The 19,708-nt window shown below is 40.5% G+C and overlaps 2 protein-coding genes across 4 annotated transcripts in view; both read left to right on the forward strand.

The window, feature by feature from the left end:
- Positions 1–13,165, forward strand: part of mios (missing oocyte, meiosis regulator, homolog (Drosophila)) — a 41,867-nt gene extending 28,702 nt beyond the window's left edge. The window contains exons 9-12 of the mRNA XM_062062683.1: positions 3,544–3,696; positions 4,104–4,308; positions 4,436–4,565; positions 9,764–13,165. Of these exons, the coding sequence (XP_061918667.1) occupies positions 3,544–3,696; positions 4,104–4,308; positions 4,436–4,565; positions 9,764–9,854 (579 nt within the window). The 3' untranslated portion in view covers positions 9,855–13,165. The remainder of the gene's footprint in view (positions 1–3,543; positions 3,697–4,103; positions 4,309–4,435; positions 4,566–9,763) is intronic.
- Positions 13,166–16,247: 3,082 nt separating this feature from the next.
- LOC133659871 (glucocorticoid-induced transcript 1 protein-like) overlaps positions 16,248–19,708 on the forward strand; it is a 65,394-nt gene continuing 61,933 nt past the window's right edge. For all 3 annotated transcript variants that reach the window (XM_062062693.1, XM_062062695.1, XM_062062696.1), the window contains exons 1-2: positions 16,248–16,383; positions 16,521–16,841. In XM_062062693.1, the coding sequence (XP_061918677.1) occupies positions 16,538–16,841 (304 nt within the window). In that variant the 5' untranslated portion in view covers positions 16,248–16,383; positions 16,521–16,537. The remainder of the gene's footprint in view (positions 16,384–16,520; positions 16,842–19,708) is intronic.

Consider the following 19,708-nt stretch of genomic DNA (forward strand, 5'->3'; position numbering starts at 1 on the left):
GAAAATCCAAGACAAATTTATGTTTTTTTTACTTGTGCAGAAAATTAACCGTGCATAAACATCGCCTTGTTCAAAGAACAAAACCAAGACAGAGCATGAACTCACAACAAATTACACACCTGCAAATCAGTGTGACTTCTGCTGTTGCCTTTCAGAGACCAGTTTAGATATGCGTGGCTTCACCTTGGCAAGTGCCACTCTCATGTCATTTTCACAGCAAGGTCTGTTCCTTTTCTTCGTTTTTATGTCCAGCATCCTCGAAAAGGATTGCTCGCAAAGACTGGGAGTATCCATAATTCGCCGATATGGAGAAGTTGTTATTTACACGATGAGTCGGGTGCATCTTGACCTCCACGGCGGAGGCTCCGCCGAACCCCTGAGGCCGACTCACCGAACCCCTAGGGTTCGATCGAACCCAGGTTAAGAACCACTGCTCTAGAGCCTGCAGACTTTTTTGGGCTCTGAGAATCACTAGTAAGCCAGCATTCTTGGAACGTAGGGTACAAAACTATCAGCAAGATAAGATGGTGCCAAACCGTTTAATATTGTACATAAATAATACAACCTTTGAAGTCTCATCTTAAGTGTACCGGGAGCCAGTGCAGGTGGGCCAGTATAGGGGTAATATGATCAGACTTTCTTGTCCTAATCAAAAGTCTAGCAGTTGCATTTTGAAGCAACTTTAACCTTTTAATATATGAGGAGACCCAAAAATAATATGTTACATTAATCAAGATAAAATGCAACGAACGCATGAATAATGATCTCGGCGTCACTGATGGACAAAATGGGACGGATTTTAGCGATATTAAGGAGATTTAAAAAAATTCTGTTGTAGTAACAATCTTAATGTGTGCAGCTTAAACAAGAGAGTTGGGTCGAAAATAATGCAGAGATTCTTCACCGAGTCGTTTCGTATAAATGTTTTATTATCGAATTTCAATGTGGTATTCTTAAACAAGCGCCTGAGTCAGCAGGACCGATAATCAACTTTTCTGTTGTCTTCGCGTTAAGATGCAGGAAGTTGCCGGACATCCAACGTTGAATTTCATTATGACATGTCTCCAGATGACTACAATCTGGCGTGTTGGTTCTGGCTTCTTACGAGCCATAATATTTTTATTTGAATGTGTTTGGATATGTTTATTTTCTTCCATTTTAATTTGTAAAGGTTTTAGAGTGTTTTTAGTGTTAGTGTTTTTTTGGGGGGGGTGCATCACTTCCGGTTTATGTTCCTTTGAGTATAGCACAGTCCATCCATCCATCCATTTTCTACCGCTTATTCCCTTCGGGGTCGCGGGGGGCGCTGGAGCCTATCTCAGCTACAATCGGGCGGAAGGCGGGGTACACCCTGGACAAGTCGCCACCTCATCGCAGGGCCAACACAGATAGACAGACAACATTCACACTCACATTCACACACTAGGGCCAATTTAGTGTTGCCAATCAACCTATTTAATGTACAAAAATGAATAGTTTATTTTCCCAGACAGCAATGTTTGTACAAGTTTATATTGGGGTATGTCGTTTCTTAATGGGGAAAGACATTAATGTCTCTCGTATTCGTCTTAGCATTTAAGATAGCTAATTAGCTATCGCTAGCATGCTTCTCCTGTAAATTAGCAGTATCACTAGTCTGTTAATTTATCAAAATGTTATCTATCACGGTTTTCTGATAATTTTACAAATGAGTTGGGAAATTGTGTTAGATGTAAATATAAACGGAATACAATGATTTGCAAATCCTTTTCAACTCATATTCAATTGAATGCACTACAAAGACAAGATATTTGATGTTCAAACTAATAAACTTTATTTTTTTTTGCAAATAATAATTAAATTAGAATTTCATGGCTGCAACACGTGCCAAAGTAGTTTGGAAAGGGCATGTTCACCACTGTGTTACATGGCCTTTTCTTTTAACAACACTCAGTAAACGTTTGGGAACTGAGGAGACACATTTTTTAAGCTTCTCAGGTGGAATTATTTCCCATTCTTGCTTGATGTACAGCTTAAGTTGTTCAACAGTCCGGGGGTCTCCGCTGTGGTATTTTAGGCTTCATATTGCAGCACATATTTTCAATGGGAGACAGGTCTGGACTACAGGCAGGCCAGTCTAGTACCTGCACTCTTTTACTATGATGCCACGTTGATGTAACACGTGGCTTGGCATTGTCTTGCTGAAATAAGCAGGGGCGTCCATGGTAACGTTGCTTGGATGGCAACATATGTTGCTCCAAAACCTGTATGTACCTTTCAGCATTAATGGCGCCTTCACAGATGTGTAAGTTACCCATGTCTTGGGCACTAATACACCCCCATACCATCACAGATGCTGGCTTTTCAACTTTGCGCCTATAACAATCCAGATGGTTCTTTTCCTCTTTGGTCCGGAGGACACGACGTCCACAGTTTCCAAAAACAATTTGAAATGTGGACTCGTCAGACCACAGAACACTTTTCCACTTTGTATCAGTCCATCTTAGATGAGCTTAGGCCCAGCAAAGCCGACAGCGTTTCTGGGTGTTGTTGATAAACGGTTTTCGCCTTGTATAGGAGAGTTTTAACTTGCACTTACAGATGTAGCGACCAACTGTAGTTACTGACAGTGGGTTTCTGAAATGTTCCTGAGCCCATGTGGTGATATCCTTTACACACTGATGTCGCTTGTTGATGCAGTACAGCCTGAGGGATCGAAGGTCACGGGCTTAGCTGCTTACGTGCAGTGATTTCTCCAGATTGTCTGAATCCTTTGATGATATTACGGACCGTAGATGGTTAAATCCCTAAATTCCTTGCAATAGCTGGTTGAGAGGTTTTTCTTAAACTGTTCAACAATTTGCTCACGCATTTGTTGACAAAGTGGTGACCCTCGCCCCATCCTTGTTTGTGAATGACTGAGCATTTCATGGAATCTACTTTTATACCCAATCATGGCACCCACCTGTTCCCAATTTGCCTGTTCACCTGTGGGATGTTCCAAATAAGTGTTTGATGAGCATTCTTCAACTTTGTCAGTATTTATTGCCACCTTTCCCAACTTCTTTGTCACATGTTGCTGGCATCAAATTCTAAAGTTAATGATTATTTGCAAAAAAAAAAAAGAGTATCAGTTTGAACATCAAATATGTTGTCTTTGTAGCATATTCAACTGAATATGGGTTGAAAATGATTTGCAAATCATTGTATTCCATTTATATTTACATCTAACACAATTTCCCAACTCATATGGAGACGGGGTTTGTATTTTAAAACGGTAACACTAACCGTCTGGGTTTGTACCGCGGTTTATTATTATATCGTTTATAGTTACATCCCTGCTGTATTTATAGACAGTCCTATTGCAATGAGTTTAAAAGAAAAATAGCGCCAAATCTCTGTGTGGTGACTGAAATTTGAGAAAAAAAATTCTCTAAGATGAATATTGAAGATTTGGGGACAACTCAGGACTCAAGTCAAACCTTTCATTGATTTATTGATTGATTAAGAGCTGTGTGCCTCATTTGCACATACTGTAATTTAGACAACTGACCCTCCCTTCAGAGTTCCCCAGGCGAGGTACTGAAGGACCCTAGAGTCCAGTGCTGGATCGAGAACTACCGTAACCTTCTGGACGCGTGGAGGTTCTGGCACAAGCGGGCCGAGTTCGACATCCATCGAGGCAAACTGGACCCCAGCTCCAAACCCCTTGCCCAGGTGAGTGCGGTTCTTGGAAGAAGTTGGTGTGATTCTGCTTCCAATCACATTTTTTTGTAAATATTTTTTGATAGCCCTTGACTTGATCCTTGTAACAAAACCCTGTAGTCAGCATGTTGAGTTTAACATAGCCAAGTCGGTCTGTTTGTCCCTTCCTTTTCTGGAATGTTTTATTTAAACATTTATTCAATCAAACCCCAAGATTGCCTTAAAGGGGAAGTACGCTAATGCTGCTGTTATGGCAGCATGAGTAATCACAGTTAAAAACAGTTGGGATTACTGCCGGATTATCTAATTCTTATCTTGCCTAAGAGTGAACCCCATCCAGCTGGTCGGCACGTCGCTTTTCCCTTCCACGCTCCAGCGTCCCTTATCAAGCGACCTTTGTGTTTGCTCTGGTGCCGCAGGTGTTTGTGAGCTGTAACTTCTGCGGCAAGTCCATCTCGTACAGCTGCTCGGCCATGCCTCACCAGGGCCGCGGCTTCAGCCAGTACGGCGTCAGCGGCTCGCCCACCAAGTCAAAGGTCACCAGTTGCCCCGGCTGCAGGAAGCCTCTGCCACGCTGCGCTCTGTGCCTCATGAACATGGGGACGCCTGTGTCCAACTGTCCAGGTAGTGTGAGCCGGCCCCAGTGGTTAAATGAGCACGGAGGACATGATGACAGAGTTCAGTGGCCCGTCCACTTTTACAATAACAGTGTGGCTAACCCACGGTTAATATTGACTCTTTTACTTGGCAGGAACGGGGAAGTCGGACGAGAAGGTCGACTTGACAAGAGAGAACAAACTAGCTCAGTTCAACAACTGGTTCACCTGGTGTCATAACTGTCGCCATGGCGGCCATGCAGGTCACATGCTCAGCTGGTTCAGGTGGGACACCAATGCTTTCTTAGGTTTATGTAGAGCAGGGCTGTCAAACTCGTTTTGATTGAGGCACACATTGCAATTAATGTGGCCCTCATTGGGCCGCCTGTCACAGTGAATATGCAGTATATGAATATCAACGTATACTAGCCTTGGTGCACAGTTTGCATGCACAACTTATTTTCATTATTAGTATATGTTTTACTAACAGATTGATAGCAGATATTTGAAAGACAAATACATTTAGTGAGAAAGTGCTTTATTATTTCCAGCTTTACACGGGCCAAACTTAATGATGTGGCAGACAACATTTAATGACATGGCGGGCCACAATAAATGACGTGGTGGACCACATTATTATTGTTATTAGAGATGTCCAATAAATGCTTTAATATGTAATATCAGAAATTATCGGTATCGGTTTCAAAATTATCGGTATCGGTTTCAAAAAGTAAAATGAATGACTTTTCAAAACGCTGCTAAATACACGGACGTAGGGAGAAGTACAGAACGCCAATAAACCTTAAAGGCACTTCCTTTGCGTGCCGGCCCACTCACATAATATCTACGGCTTTTCACACACACAAGTAAATGCAAGGCATACTTGGTCAACAGCCATACAGGTCACACTGAGGTTCGCCGTATAAACAACTTTAACACTGTTACAAATATACGCCACACTGTGAACCCACACCAAACAAGAATGACAAACACATTTCGGGAGAACATCCGCACTGTAAAACAACATAAACACAACAGAACAAATACCCAGAACCCCTTGCAGCCCTAAATCTTCCGGGACGCTGCAATATACACCCTCCGCTACCCCCTACCCCCCCCCCGCCCCCCTAAACCCCGCCCACCTCAACCTCCTCATGCTCTCTCAGGGAGAGCATGTCCCAAATTCCAAGCTGCTGTTTTGAGGCATGTTAAAAAAAAAAGAATGCACTTTGTGACTTCAATAATAAATATGGCAGTGCCATGTTGGCATTTTTTTCCATAACTTGAGTTGATTTATTTTGGAAAACCTTGTTACATTGTTTAATGCATTCAGCGGGGCATCACAACAAAATTAGGCATAGTAATGTGTTAATTCCACGACTGTATATATCGGTATCGGTTGATATCGGTATCGGTAATTAAGAGTTGGACAATATCGGAATATCGGATATCGGCAAAAAAGCCATTATCGGACATCTCTAATTGTTATTATTATTAATTTTTAACCTTTATTGACCCAGGAAAGTACGATTGAGATTAAGAATCAATTTTTCAAGGGAGTCCTGCACATTCATACACCAGTGCAGGTGCCACTGGGAGCAAGGTGGGTAAAGTGTCTTGCCCAAGACACAACAGCCGTGATTAGGATGGCGGGAAGCTGCAATCGAACCTGCAACCCTCAAGTTGCTGGCACGACCAGCTATTGTCCGAGCCACGGCAATCCCAAATAAATGTGGTGGACCTGATAAAATGAGGTGGTGGGCCACATAAAGTAATCCGCCTGGTCACACAAAAATTATATGGCGGGCCACATTAAATTATGTGCTGGACCACATAAAATGAGGTGGTGGGCCACATAAAATTATATGGTGGGCCACTTTAAATTATGTGCTGGACCACATAAAATGATGTGGTGGGCCACATAAAATGATGTAGCGGACCACATTAAATGACGTAGCAGACCACATTAAATGATATAGCGGACCACATTAAATGATGTGGTGGGCCACATTAATTGATATAGCGGAACGCATTAAATGATGCAGCGGACCATTTTAAACGACGTATCGGAATACATTATATGGCGTGGCGGACCACATGACAATAATATGGCGGGCCCCATCAAATAATGTGGTGGACCAGATTAAATGACTTAAGGGCCACTCCAAATGAAGTTGAGGGGCCAAGTTGGTGGGCCAGATCTGGCCCCCGGTCCTTGAGTTTGACACCTGTGATGTAGCGTATATCCCAAAAGTGATTTACCCTTTTACATGTCAGCAGGAATTATTATTCCAGTTTCTTCTCAAGGGTCAATACAATAGAGATATATAGTTCAGTGTAGAATGTGTACACTTTGTATAGCGGCACAGTTACTATTTACTTAAGGTGTGTCAACACACAGCCATTATTGTGTAAAAAGCTGGAAAAACAAGTGAGTAGCAAGATAATTGTGTCTTTTACAGCTAAACATGTTGGTGATAGTGTGCATGAGGGCTGCTAACACTGGGGAGCTGCAGGTTATTGAGGGGAAAGATTCATTCCAACATGTACTGACATTGTGAAGCAGAATGTAGGCCACAAGACCGTTTTCTAACATGATAAGGAGCCCAAGTACTACTACAAGATGGCAAGTGCCTTGCTGTAAAAGATGAGTGGCCTACCATGCTTCCTCCATGCTTGAGGCATCCTCAGGCGGAAGGAAGAAAGGTGGAGGAGTGCACGGGGTGTAACGTCAAGCAGTTTCATCAGGGATGTCATCATGGAGGAGCAAAGGAGATTGCAGTAATAAAATGTGCAGCTCAAGTCCAAGAGGTTTAAGGCAGTGCTAGATAACCATGATCACAATAAAAATGCACACTAACCACACTATTTGGGAGGGATGTAACGGTATCAAAACCTCATGGAATGATATTATCACGGTATTAAGGCCACGGTACGATATTATTGTGGTCCCAAAAAAGACCTAAAATGCCACAATGTGTAAAATGAAGTGGCAGGGATGTTTAGGATAAACACACTTACTGTAATTGAACACAAAAATAATGCTCAAATGTTCTAATCATATTTATTACTACAAAAAAGTGTTTTAAGTGCAAAAAATTGTGTAGGAACATCCACTGTTTCAAGCAAATATTTAAAAAAAAACTTTAAAGGGACAATGTAAAAATCCAGTGTAAAACAATAATGTTCAACTTTTACTGTCTGAGAAGCAGTGTCCTCCACAGTGGACTTTTTTTGTAACAGTTTGAAAAGAGCTGTTTCTCAGAAAGGTTAATGAACAATTTAATAATGTAAATACCTTACAAACTGATGTTTGGCTTCGGTGGCTTCAAATATATTTTCTGGGTGACGGTTTATAAGGTGTCTTGTCCAGGGTCTTCCACCCGAGTGCAGCTGGATAGCACCCCCCGCTCCTCCCCGGTTATGTTTACGACAGTGTTTGTTTAACATGACTCAAACAGTTATGGAGTGATTTTGATGAATTTTTAGAAAATGTCCCAAAAAAACAACAATTCTTCTCATCTACTACAAACACACTTCATACGGGGTCCACGCCGCGACCCTGTCGGCCCTGCGCTGCACAGAGGATTCTGGGAGATGTAGTTTAGTTTCAGACCCGGCCAATGCTAAAGCGCCCCAAAAAAAAACCTCACACAAACTTTTCATCATGCCGTTATTGTGAGGACTTTAAAACAGCAATACCGTTGAACCCCTACTATTTGGACATGTTCACTGGGATTGTGTTGTTTTATTCACACAATAATGAATGTGCGTTGACAGTAAATCAATAATGCGATACAAACTCTACATTTACTATTCTTAAGTATACATAAGTTCACGTCCTTTGACGGGATAGAATAACAATACAAAACCCAAAACTAGTGTATGTTGTGTAATTCGTAAATAAAAACAGAATTCAATGATTTGCAAATCCTTTTCAACTTATATTCAATTGAATAGACTGCAAAGACAAGATATTTAATGTTCGAACTGAGAAACATCATTTTTTTGAAAATCATTATCTTAGAATTTAATGGCAGCAACACATTGCAAAAAAGTTGGCGCAGGGGCATTTTTACCACTGTGTTACATGGCCTTTCCTTTTAACAACACTCAGTAAACGTTTGGGAACTGAGGAGACCAATTTTTGAAGCTTTTCAGGTGGAATTCTTTCCCATTCTTGCTTGATGTACAGCTTAAGTTGTTCAACAGTCCGGGGTATCCGTTGTGGTATTTTAGGCTTCATAATGTGCCACAAATTTTCAATGGGAGACAGGTATGGACTACAGGCCGTCCAGTCTAGTACCCGCACTCTTTTACTATGAAGCCACGCTGTTGTAACACGTGGTTTGGCATTTTCTTGCTGAAATAAGCAGGGGCGTCCATGATATCGTTGCTTGGATGGCAACATATGTTGCTCCAAAACCTGTATGTACCATTCAGCATTAATGGTGCTTTCACAGATGTGTAAGTTACCCATACCTTGGGCACTAATACACCACCATACCATCACAGATGCTGGCTTTTCAACTTTGCGCCTATAACAATCCGGATGGTTCTTTTCCTCTTTGTTCCGGAGGACACGACGTCCGCAGTTTCCAGAAACAATTTGAAATGTGGACTCCTCAGACCACAGAACACTTTTACACTTTGCATCAGTCCATCTTAGATGAGCTCGGGCCCAGCAAAGCCGGCGGCGTTTCTGGGTGTTGTTGATAAATGGCTTTGGCTTTGCATAGTAGAGTTTTAACTTGCACTTACAGATGTAGCAGTGGTTTTCTGAAGTGTTCCTTAGACCCATGTTGTGATATCCTTTACCCACTGATGTCACTTTTTGATGCCGCCTGAGGGATCGAAGGTCCGTAATGTCACCCGTACGTGCAGTGATTTCTCCAGATTCTCTGAACCTTTTGATGATATTACGGACCGTAGATGGTGAAATCCCTAAATTCCTTGCAATAGCTCATTGAGAATGTTGTTCTTAAACGGTTTGACAATTTGCACACGCATTTGTTCACAAAGTGGTGACCCTCGCCCCATCCTCGTTTGTGAATGACTTAAGCTGCTTTTATACCCAGTCATGGCACCCACCTGTTCCGAATTAGCCTGTTTCTTTGTGGGATGTTCCAAATAAGTGTTTGATTAGCATTCCTCAACTTTATCAGTCTTTTTTGCCACTTGTGCCAGCTTTTTTGAAACATGTTGCAGGCATCAAATTCCAAATGAGCTAATATTTGCAAAAAATAACAAAATTTTCCAGTTCGAACGTTAAATATCTTGTCTTTGCAGTCTATTCAATTGAATATAGGTTGAAAACGGATTTGCAAATCATTGTATTTAGTTTTTATTTACGATTTACACAACGTGCCAACTTCACTGGGTTTGGGGTTTGTAGTGACAGAAATACTTAATATGGACACATTTTACCTCGGCTTCCGTATTGAATATAACATTTTCTGTGTTCTATCATCACCTTTTTGCAGAGACCACACAGAGTGCCCTGTGTCGGCGTGCACGTGCAAATGCATGCAGCTGGACACCACAGGGAACCTGGCACCCTCGGACAGCAGCTAAACACGACAGAACCTCCAGGAAGCCTGAGACGACGGGCGGTGCCGCGACCTCCCCTCAAGTGGGCCGCCTTTGTTACTGTTCTAGTTCTTGTCACGTTACGACACGAGTCCGGTATCAAGAAGGGAAAGAGAGCGACTGAATCGCAAAATCCCTCTCAGGAGTAATACGAGGCCGCGCTCTAGTCGGCCTCCGGCAGTCTAACCTCAATCAGGCTTTTTGGTTTTTATAGTCGTCAATAAGCAATAATCGCCACTCATACTTTTGAGTAGTTAAAATGTGATCATAGGTGCCAAACACATCAGAGCTGCTCTTTTTTTCTTAACATTCTATTTAATTAACTGTTTTTTTTGTTGTTGTTGAAAAGATCGTCATACCTCACAAAAACATAGCTCGGGCTGAAGGACGGTACCCAGGGTGACAGGGAGAGAATAGCGTACCTTTTACAACTACTGCCTGGCTCTCTTCGTGTTCCTTCTCTTTATCTGGCATTTTGAAGGGGTAGGGGTAGAAACGGAGGGGACAGGGAGGGTGCGCCTGCATTAAGCGGCCCACTCCAGGCCTGTGGTCCATGAAAAGAAGCTCCCCAGAAAACAGCAGCTGCTCGGCACTCTTGACAAGACCATCCAAATTGCCCCCCGCCCCTTTGCACCCATACAGAAGCTCAGCTGCCGGAACACTATTGACTCAAACAACGGGCGAGAGTACAGACAGAGGCTCCCTCCGACATACACCACCCTGCCCTCTCTTTCTTTCAGTCCCCCAACACTATGCATACCAATCCTCGAGCCAAGGACGGGCACCGTCTGCTCGCGGGGAGGACTTAGCCGTATTGTAAATGTTTTTCCTTTCTTTCTCTGTCACCAACCCAAGAAGGCATTGTCAGAGCTAAATCACTTAGTCATGGAGGAGGTGTTTGGGCCACGAGCTACTGTACGGCTCTTTCACGGCCCTGCATGGCCTTTAGTCTACTGTTACGGAGTACGGGCTGACAAATTGGCAAATTGTGTAGTGCCCCTGGAAAAAAAAAGGGAAATTCACCCTTTTGTTTTTGATTCTTTATGCCTTTTGAACAAATTCAGACAAATGGAATTGTGACCCTCATGACAGGTTTTTTTCCCCCCCGAGTATGCAGTCACACATTAAAGCTCAACCAACAGTTGAGTTTTCCATGATTACATAAGAAATAAAACTCCTTATGAAACAAAATTGCCGGTTAATTGTTGACTGATGAGTCAAGGTCCACTATTGCATGATTGTCTCCGCTGCTATTTTTCATTTGTTGTATCACTTCATCTTTCTCAATAAATAGTCCATAATCATGAATGCAATCGGTTGAATGAGGAATTTGACAGGGTAGCTGAAGGCCAAAGAAAAATAAAATGCCCACAATGAAAGGACATGAAAACTAAAACAAAACTCGACTAGAAGAAACATGGTAGGCGCAGTTTTACAGTTGTAGACGAAGAATTAGGATTTGAAGCCTACCGTAATGACCTGGAATAGCAATGGCCTGCAGCAGGAATGTCCAAACTTTTTGACATTGTGGCTAAAAAATATATATAATAATTGGATACTAAGAGTGTGTGAAAGTTTGACTCCTGTTCTTACTTCCGTGACGACCTCATTAAAGTTTTGTAATCAATCAGAAATGTCAAATATCTAAAAGGCTCTAAACGTGGATAAGGGTGGAGAAAGTGTTTCGCATTTTTTCCCATCATGCATTGCAGGGGATTTAAATAGGTTTAATTTTTAATTAGGTGTTGTGATTGCATTTTTTAAAAAATATTTTCCACAAAGTTCAGTGAGCAGGTTATGTTATGAGTGACCATGTGTGTTGATTTTTTTGTGTTAAGTTATTTGCGCCACGAGTGGGAAAGGTTGTTCGGATTGGGTCATATAAGTGGATGCTACGCTGAGGTCATTTCAATAGTATAATCCATTGTCAATAATCTTATTAACTCAAATTTGCAGCAATTTAACTTTTAGATATCTTAAATTAGGGGTACCGTTATGACTTTGCGGCCCAACTTTTCCATCACTGAATTAGTAATCGTATTCTGGATTTTAATAGTAATCAATAATTATATTTAGATTACTTACCGTTTAACAAGTTAACATCTGTCGATTATAAGTTTTTAATATTTTTTTTTGAGTTTTTTGTTTTATGCCCTTTTGGTCATATAAAACTTTTTTATGGCAAAAACACAAAATATGCAGTATTTACGCCCCCAAAAAATTGGATGTGAAGTAATTGCTCCTTCAATATGAATTATAGATGGATAGATAGTACTTTATTCAGTAGAGTTCCCTCTCTAAAAGACCTATAATTCATAAAAGCATTAGTTTTTATGAATTATTTTTTTTAATTTTTTTTTAATCAAAGACCGTTTCAAAGAAAAAAAACATCTTTATATTATTAGAGCAGTGATTCTCAAACTGTAGTAGGCGGGCTCTATCTAGTGGTACACCAAATAGTCACTTGATTAAAGTACAGTGTTTTATTTTTCTATATTCAAACACAGTGTTACTGTTCAAACTGTGTGTAATGTTACAGTTGGCCATACATTTTAAATATACATGTTAAATAAAACCTCCGCCTTGTTTTTAATGAATACTTAGGCCTACTGTGTTTTTAATGTTGGTTATTAAGGTGGTACGTGGATAGCCAAGTGTTTTCTGAGGTGGTACTTGGTGAAAAAAAGTTGGAGAACCCTTGTATTAGAGTCAACATTGCAACGTTTTCTCATTACATTTAATCTGTATGCTCTTTTATTCCATCCATCAATTTTCTACCGCTTGTCCCTTTCGGGGTCGCACGGGGTGCTGGAGCCTATCTTAGCTGCATTCGGGCGGAAGGCGGGGTACACCCTGGACAAGTCGCCACCTCATCACAGGGCCAACACAGATTGACAGACAACATTCACACTCACATTCACACACCAATTTAGTGTTGCCAATCAACCTATCCCCGGGTGCATGTTTTTGGGGGTGGGATGAAGCCACGCAGTCACGGGGAGAACATACAAACTCCACCTTTTTTTATGTTTTCCTTTTTTACAGTCTTTTTAAAAAGTGTTGGGGTGCAGTAAAAATTAGCTGCGGCCGCACGTCGGACACATCTGGTTTAGATGAACGTAAGGTTCTTTTGTTGATGATAAAATCAAAGCCATATACTCACAGTATTCAAGGTAATATCCCACTCTGGCGTCAAGAAAAACTAAACTTTCCACATAGTAAGAGTTCCTCTCTGGTGTGATTGGCTAAATAAAACCTCTGCCTTGTTTTTAATGAATACTTAGGCCTACTGTATTTTAATGTTGGTTATTCCCGACATTACCATGAATTGATTTACGTGGACCCCGACTTAAACAAGTTGAAAAACTTATTTGGGTGTTACCATTTAGTGGTCAATTGTACGGAATATGTACTGTACTGTGCAATCTACTAATAAAAGTTTCAATCAATCAATCAAAAAAAAAAAATTAAGGTGGTACTTGGATAGCCAAGTGTTTTCTGAGGAGGCACTTTGTGAAAGAAGTTGGAGAACCCTTGTGTTAGAGTCAACATTGCAACTTTTTCTCGTTACATTTAATCCAGTGGTTCTTAACCTGGGTTCGATGACGGATTTCATATTTCATTCATTCACAACTCTTCCAACACGAACACCACTGTTCCCGCACTTATAAGTAAAGGTAAGACCATAATAACGTTTTTTTTTATTATATGTGCTTTTTTGTGTGCTACAGTTTGTATGTGAAAAGTTAAAGTTAGGTGTGGTGAAATCTGTCCTCTGCATTTGACCCATCCCTTGTTCACCTCCTGGGAGGTGAGGGGAGCAGTGGGCAGCAGCGGCGCCGCGCCCGGGAATCATTTTTGGTGATTTAACCCCCAATTCCAACCCTTGATGCTGAGTGCCAAGCAGGGAAGAATGCTGGTATGAGCTTTTAAACATAACCCGTTAACTGCTGCCAATCACATGGTGAATAAGATACTATTTAGGGTTCATATGTTTGTAAATCTGACTGTGATGATGCAGTGCCTCACCAGACATTAACCTCACCGCACGCCACTGGTTCGATCGAACCCTAGGGTTATAGTAAGGCCATGCCGTTTAAAGCATTAATAAGTACTTAATAATGACTAGTTAAGAGCCAATATGTTACTAATTTGCATGTTAATAAGCAACTAATTAATGGTGAATATGTTCCCCATACTAAAGTGTTACCATGTTTTTTTTTACTGGTGCACAAAATGAACCGTGCATGAACATCACCTTGTTCAAAGAACAAAACCAACACAGTGCATAAACTCACAACAAATTACACACCTGCAAACCAGTCTGACTTCTGCTGTTGCCGTGTCCGTAATACGCCGATAGGGAGAAGTTTTTATTTACACGATGAGTCGGGTGTGTCTTGACCTCCGCCGAACCCCTGAGCCCGACTCACCGAACCCCTAGGGTTCGATCAAACCCAGGTTAAGAACCACTGCTCTAACCCTAACCCTAACCAAATAACTCTAAATTAAGTCTTTGTTACTTAGAATATGTTCCCCTAGTGTCCAAATAACTCTAAAGTAAGTCTTTGTTACTTAGAATATGTTCCCCATACTAAAGTGTTACCAAAAACATATAACTTTGTCTTGAATTTGAAAAAATTAAAACAAATATTTTTCACTAAAGAAGGGTTTGGAGAATGCGCATATGAAACTGGTGGGGTTTGGTACCTCCAACAACAGGGGTGTCCAAACTTTTTCCACTGAGGGCCGCACATGGAAAAATTAAAGCATATTTTTAAATTTCAAACCATAAGAAAATATATGGATTTCCTTCTTTTTTTTTACCTTTAAGGTAAAAAAAAAGGGTCTCAGTCATTAAAATATTAAAAATAAGTCAAATTATTATTATTCATTTTAACGCTTACATTAAATCTCTACATCAACTTCAGGTTGATATGAAGTTAAAAAAAAGGTTTTATGCCTTTTTTGTCAAAGACAACTTTGTTTTTTATAGTAAAATTAAATAATTAGAGCCATAAAAGATCAATAATGCAGGATACCATTGATTTTAATTCATTATTACTTTTGAGTAATCACAGTGTAAAGATGAATAAAATCCCATTAAATATATTTGGGATCCAAAAGGTGCCCCACTCATAAAGTGATACATTTTTTTTAGTTATTTTTTTTACTTTCAACACTTAAGTTACGAGATCAACTTCAGATATATCTGTCGATTTTACCTTTGAACTATTATTTTGTTTTAAAAAAACTTTGATGTTTTTATATGGCAACCACACAATATATGCAATATTTTCTCCACATAAAACATTTTAAAGTGACATTTTTGAAGTAATTGGAGCCTTGAAAATAATTCATTATAACATTGATTTTTTTTGTCTTTTTTTTTGAGCAATGGCAAAAAAAGAAAAATGAAGAAAGACAAAAGAAAAAAAAACAGCCTGCATGGCAGCTTTGTGTCAACATTGCAACTTTTTCTCGTTAGATTTCACCTCATTCCACTTTTTAAAAAATGTTTAAAAAAAATTGCAATAGCTGCTCGCTGTACATATCCTACGAAGTCAGACCTACACTGTTTCAATGTCCATTTCTCAGATGATATAATTGTTCATGACTGAAGTGCTGATATCAACCAAACCTAACCCCCCCGCCCCAACCCCCTCCACATCCCACCCCCCGGATTGTAAATAATGTAAATAATTCAATGTATATACTCTGATGATTAACTTGTATGTATGACTGTATTATGATGATAGTATATATTTGTACCATGAATTGATAAACGTGGACCCCGACTTAAACAAGTTGAAAAACGTATTCGGGTGTTACCATTTAGTGGTCAATTGTACGGAATATGTTCTGTACTGTGCAATCTACTAATAAAAGTTTCAATTAATCAATCAAAAGCAGTTCCAGAATGTGTGGCGGGCCGGTAAGCAATTAGCTGCGGGCCGCAAATGGCCCCTGGGCCGCACTTTGGACACCCCTGTCCAACAAGGTTAAGAACCACTGATTTAATCTGTATGCTCTTTTATTCCACCTTTTTTAATGTTTTCCTTTTTTATAGTCTTTTTAGAAAGTGTTGCGGTCCGCAAATGGCCCCCGTGCCGCACGTTGGACACCTCTGGTTTAGATGAACGTAAAGTTCTTATCAATGTTCTTGTCTTACTCAAGGTAATTTCCCACTCCGGCATCAAGAAGAACAAAACTTTCCACATAGTAAGAGTTCCTCTCTGGTGTGATTGGCTAAAAGTACACATAATAGATACATTTGGACCAATCAGTAACGATACTGTACATCTCTCCTGTCCAATCACAAGCTCAGGACCAGGCGCTTGTGCCCGCCCCCAGACGTCAGCTCGTAGTCTGGCCGAAACAAGTCATTTAGACTGGACATGATGGGGAAGACGCAGCTTAGCCTCCATTAAAGGTTGCAACAAGTACAAAATACAACTTTAAGCTTCTCATAGCATGACTACGGCTCTTGTGGGCATTTTTAAGTAACTTACAGGTAAGTTTGCCGTCAAACCACGCCGCTCGGAGCTGTTTTCTTCGAGCGTAAAGAGTGGAGTGAAAAAGAGGAAGCTAGCGTGTGTTGCTAACTGTTTATCTTGTGCTCCTTGGCGGCGACACTTGACTCGCATCCAGGAGTCCTCTTTGGAGGGATGGCAGCCCCCAGCAACTCGCTCCAGCAGCCCAGGGTGAGGCGCAGCAATGCGGGCTCCCCCGGCTCGCTCAACGCCGCCAGCTGCCGTCTGCACCCCATCCGTGCCACCGTGCCCTACCAGCTCCTGCGCGGCGGCCAGAGCAGCCCGACGCGGCCGCACAACATCCACGGGGGGGCCGCGGGCAGCCGAGGCTCCAGCCCCCCTTCCAGCCCGACTCTCCTCCCAGGAAGTGGGCTCGCCAGGCAGAGACTGTCTCCAGAAAACAGGGACTCCTGTCCGCCAGACTCGCCTGTTTCTAGAGGTACAATGACCATGCCATGTGTTCCAAGTTATTTTGTAACTTTAACTGCAAGTAGTTTAAAATGAAGGTATTGTTAAAAAACAATACTGATGTTATGCCAATCATTTGACTTCTATACTTCACACATTCTGAGTCAGTGGTGTCAAACTCATTTTAGATCGGGGGCCACATGAAGAAAAATCTACTCCCAAGTGGGCCGGACTGGTAAAATCACGGCACGATAACTTAAAAATAAGGACAACTTCAGATTGTTTACTTTTGTTTAAAAATAGAACAAGCACATTCTGAAATTGTGCAAACCCAGTTTCCATATGAGTTGGGAAATTATGTTAGATGTAAATATAAACGGAATACAATGATTTGCAAATCCTTTTCAACCCATATTCAATTGAATGCACTACAAGACAAGATATTTGATGTTCAAACTCATAAACTTTATTTTTTTTTTGCAAATAATAATTAACTTAGAATTTCATGGCTGCAACACGTGCCAAAGTAGTTGGGAAAGGGCATGTTCACCACTGTGTTACATGGCCTTTCCTTTTAACAACACTCAGTAAACGTTTGGGAACTGAGGAGACACATTTTTAAGCTTCTCAGGTGGAATTCTTCCCCATTCTTGCTTGATGTACAGCTTAAGTTGTTCAACAGTCTGGGGGTCTCCGTTGTGGTATTTTAGGCTTCATAATGCGCCACACATTTTCAATGGGAGACAGGTCTGGACGACAGGCAGGCCAGTCTAGTACCCGCACTCTTTTACTATGAAGCCACGTGTATGTAACACGTGGCTTGGCATTGTCTTGCTGAAATAAGCAGGGGCGTCCATGGTAACGTTGCTTGGATGGCAACATATGTTGCTCCAAAACCTGTATGTACCTTTCAGCATTAATGGCGCCTTCACAGATGTGTAAGTTACCCATGTCTTGGACACTAATACACCCCCATACCATCACAGATGCAGGCTTTTCAACTTTGCGCCTATAACAATCCAGGTGGTTCTTTTCCTCTTTGGTCCGGAAGACACGACATCCACAGTTTCCAAAAACAATTTGAAATGTGGACTCGTCAGACCACAGAACACTTTTCCACTTTGCATCAGTCCATCTTAGATGAGCTCGGGCCCAGCGAAGCCGACGGCGTTTCTGGGTGTTGTTGATAAACGGTTTTCGCCTTGCATATGAGAGTTTTAACTTGCACTTACAGATGTAGCGACCAACTGTAGTTACTGACAGTGGGTTTCTGAAGTGTTCCTGAGCCCATGTGGTGATATCCTTTACACACTGATGTCGCTTGTTGATGCAGTACAGCCTGAGGGATCGAAGGTCACAGGCTTAGCTGCTTACGTGCAGTGATTTCTTCAGATTCTCTGAACCCTTTGATGATATTACGGACCGTAGATGGTGAAATCCCTAAATTCCTTGCAATAGCTGGTTGAGAAAGGTTTTTCTTAAACTGTTCAACAATTTGCTCAGACATTTGTTGACAAAGTGGTGACCCTCGCCCCATCTTTGTTTGTGAATGACTGAGCATTTCATGGAATCTACTTTTATACCCAATCATGGCACCCACCTGTTCCCAATTTGCCTGTTCACCAGTTGGATGTTCCAAATAAGTGTTTGATGAGCATTCCTCAACTTTATCAGTATTTATTGCCACCTGTCTCAACTTTGTCATGTGTTGCTGGCATCAAATTCTAAAGTTAATGATTATTTGCAAAAAAAAAAAGTTTATCAGTTTGAACATCAAATATGTAGTCTTTGTAGCATATTTAACTGAATATGGGTTGAAAATGATTTGCTAATCATTGTATTCCGTTTATATTTACATCTAACACAATTTCCCAACTCATATGGAAACGGGGTTTGTACAAATCATAATGTTGTTTTGTTTTTTTACACTTAAATGTTGCGGTTAATAGTATTCTATCTTTATTTGTCGTTATTTATATTTTCTGAATAAATTATGTGATAATGTTCATCAGTCAACTCTTTGGTGTTAATTTGCAATCTATCAAGATAAACAAATTATAGCAAAATCAAATTACAGTATGTTATTTATGTAGTTTGATCATTTTCCTCGACTAATGTACCGTATTTTTCGGAGTATAAGTCGCATCGGCCGAAAATGCACAATAAAGAAGGAAAAAAACATATATAAGTCGCATTTTTGGGGGAAATTTATTTGATAAAACCCAACACCAAGAATAGACATTTGAAAGACAATTTAAAATAAATAAAGAATAGTGAACAACAGGCTGAATAAGTGTACGTTATATGACGCATAAATAACCAACTGAGAACGTGCCTGGTATGTTAACGTAACATATTATGGTAAAAGTCATTCAAATAACTATAACATATAGAACATGCTATACGTTTACCAAACAATCTGTCACTCCTAATTAGGGCTGCAACAACTAATCGATTAAAATCGATTATAAAAAATAGTTGGCGATTCATTTAGTCATCGATTCGTTGGATCTATGCTATGCGCATGCGCAGAGGCAATTTTTTATTATTTTTATTTTCATTTTTATAAACCTTTATTTATAAACTGCAACATGTACAAACAGCTGAGAAACCATAATAAAAATAAGTATGGTGCCAGTATGCTGTTTTTTTTCAATAAAATACTGGAAAGGATAGAAATGTAGTTTGTCTCTTTTATCCGATTATTAATCGATTAAGCAAAGTAATAATCGACAGATTAATCGAATTAATCGTTAGTTGCAGCCCTACTCCTAATCACTAAATCCCATTAAATCTTATACGTCTAGTCTCTTACGTGAATGAGCTAAATAATAATATTTTATATTTTACGGTAATGTGTTAATAATTTCACACATAAGTCGCTCCTGAGTATAAGTC

Source organism: Entelurus aequoreus, linkage group LG11 (genome assembly GCF_033978785.1).
Source record: "Entelurus aequoreus isolate RoL-2023_Sb linkage group LG11, RoL_Eaeq_v1.1, whole genome shotgun sequence".
NCBI lineage: Eukaryota > Metazoa > Chordata > Actinopteri > Syngnathiformes > Syngnathidae > Entelurus > Entelurus aequoreus.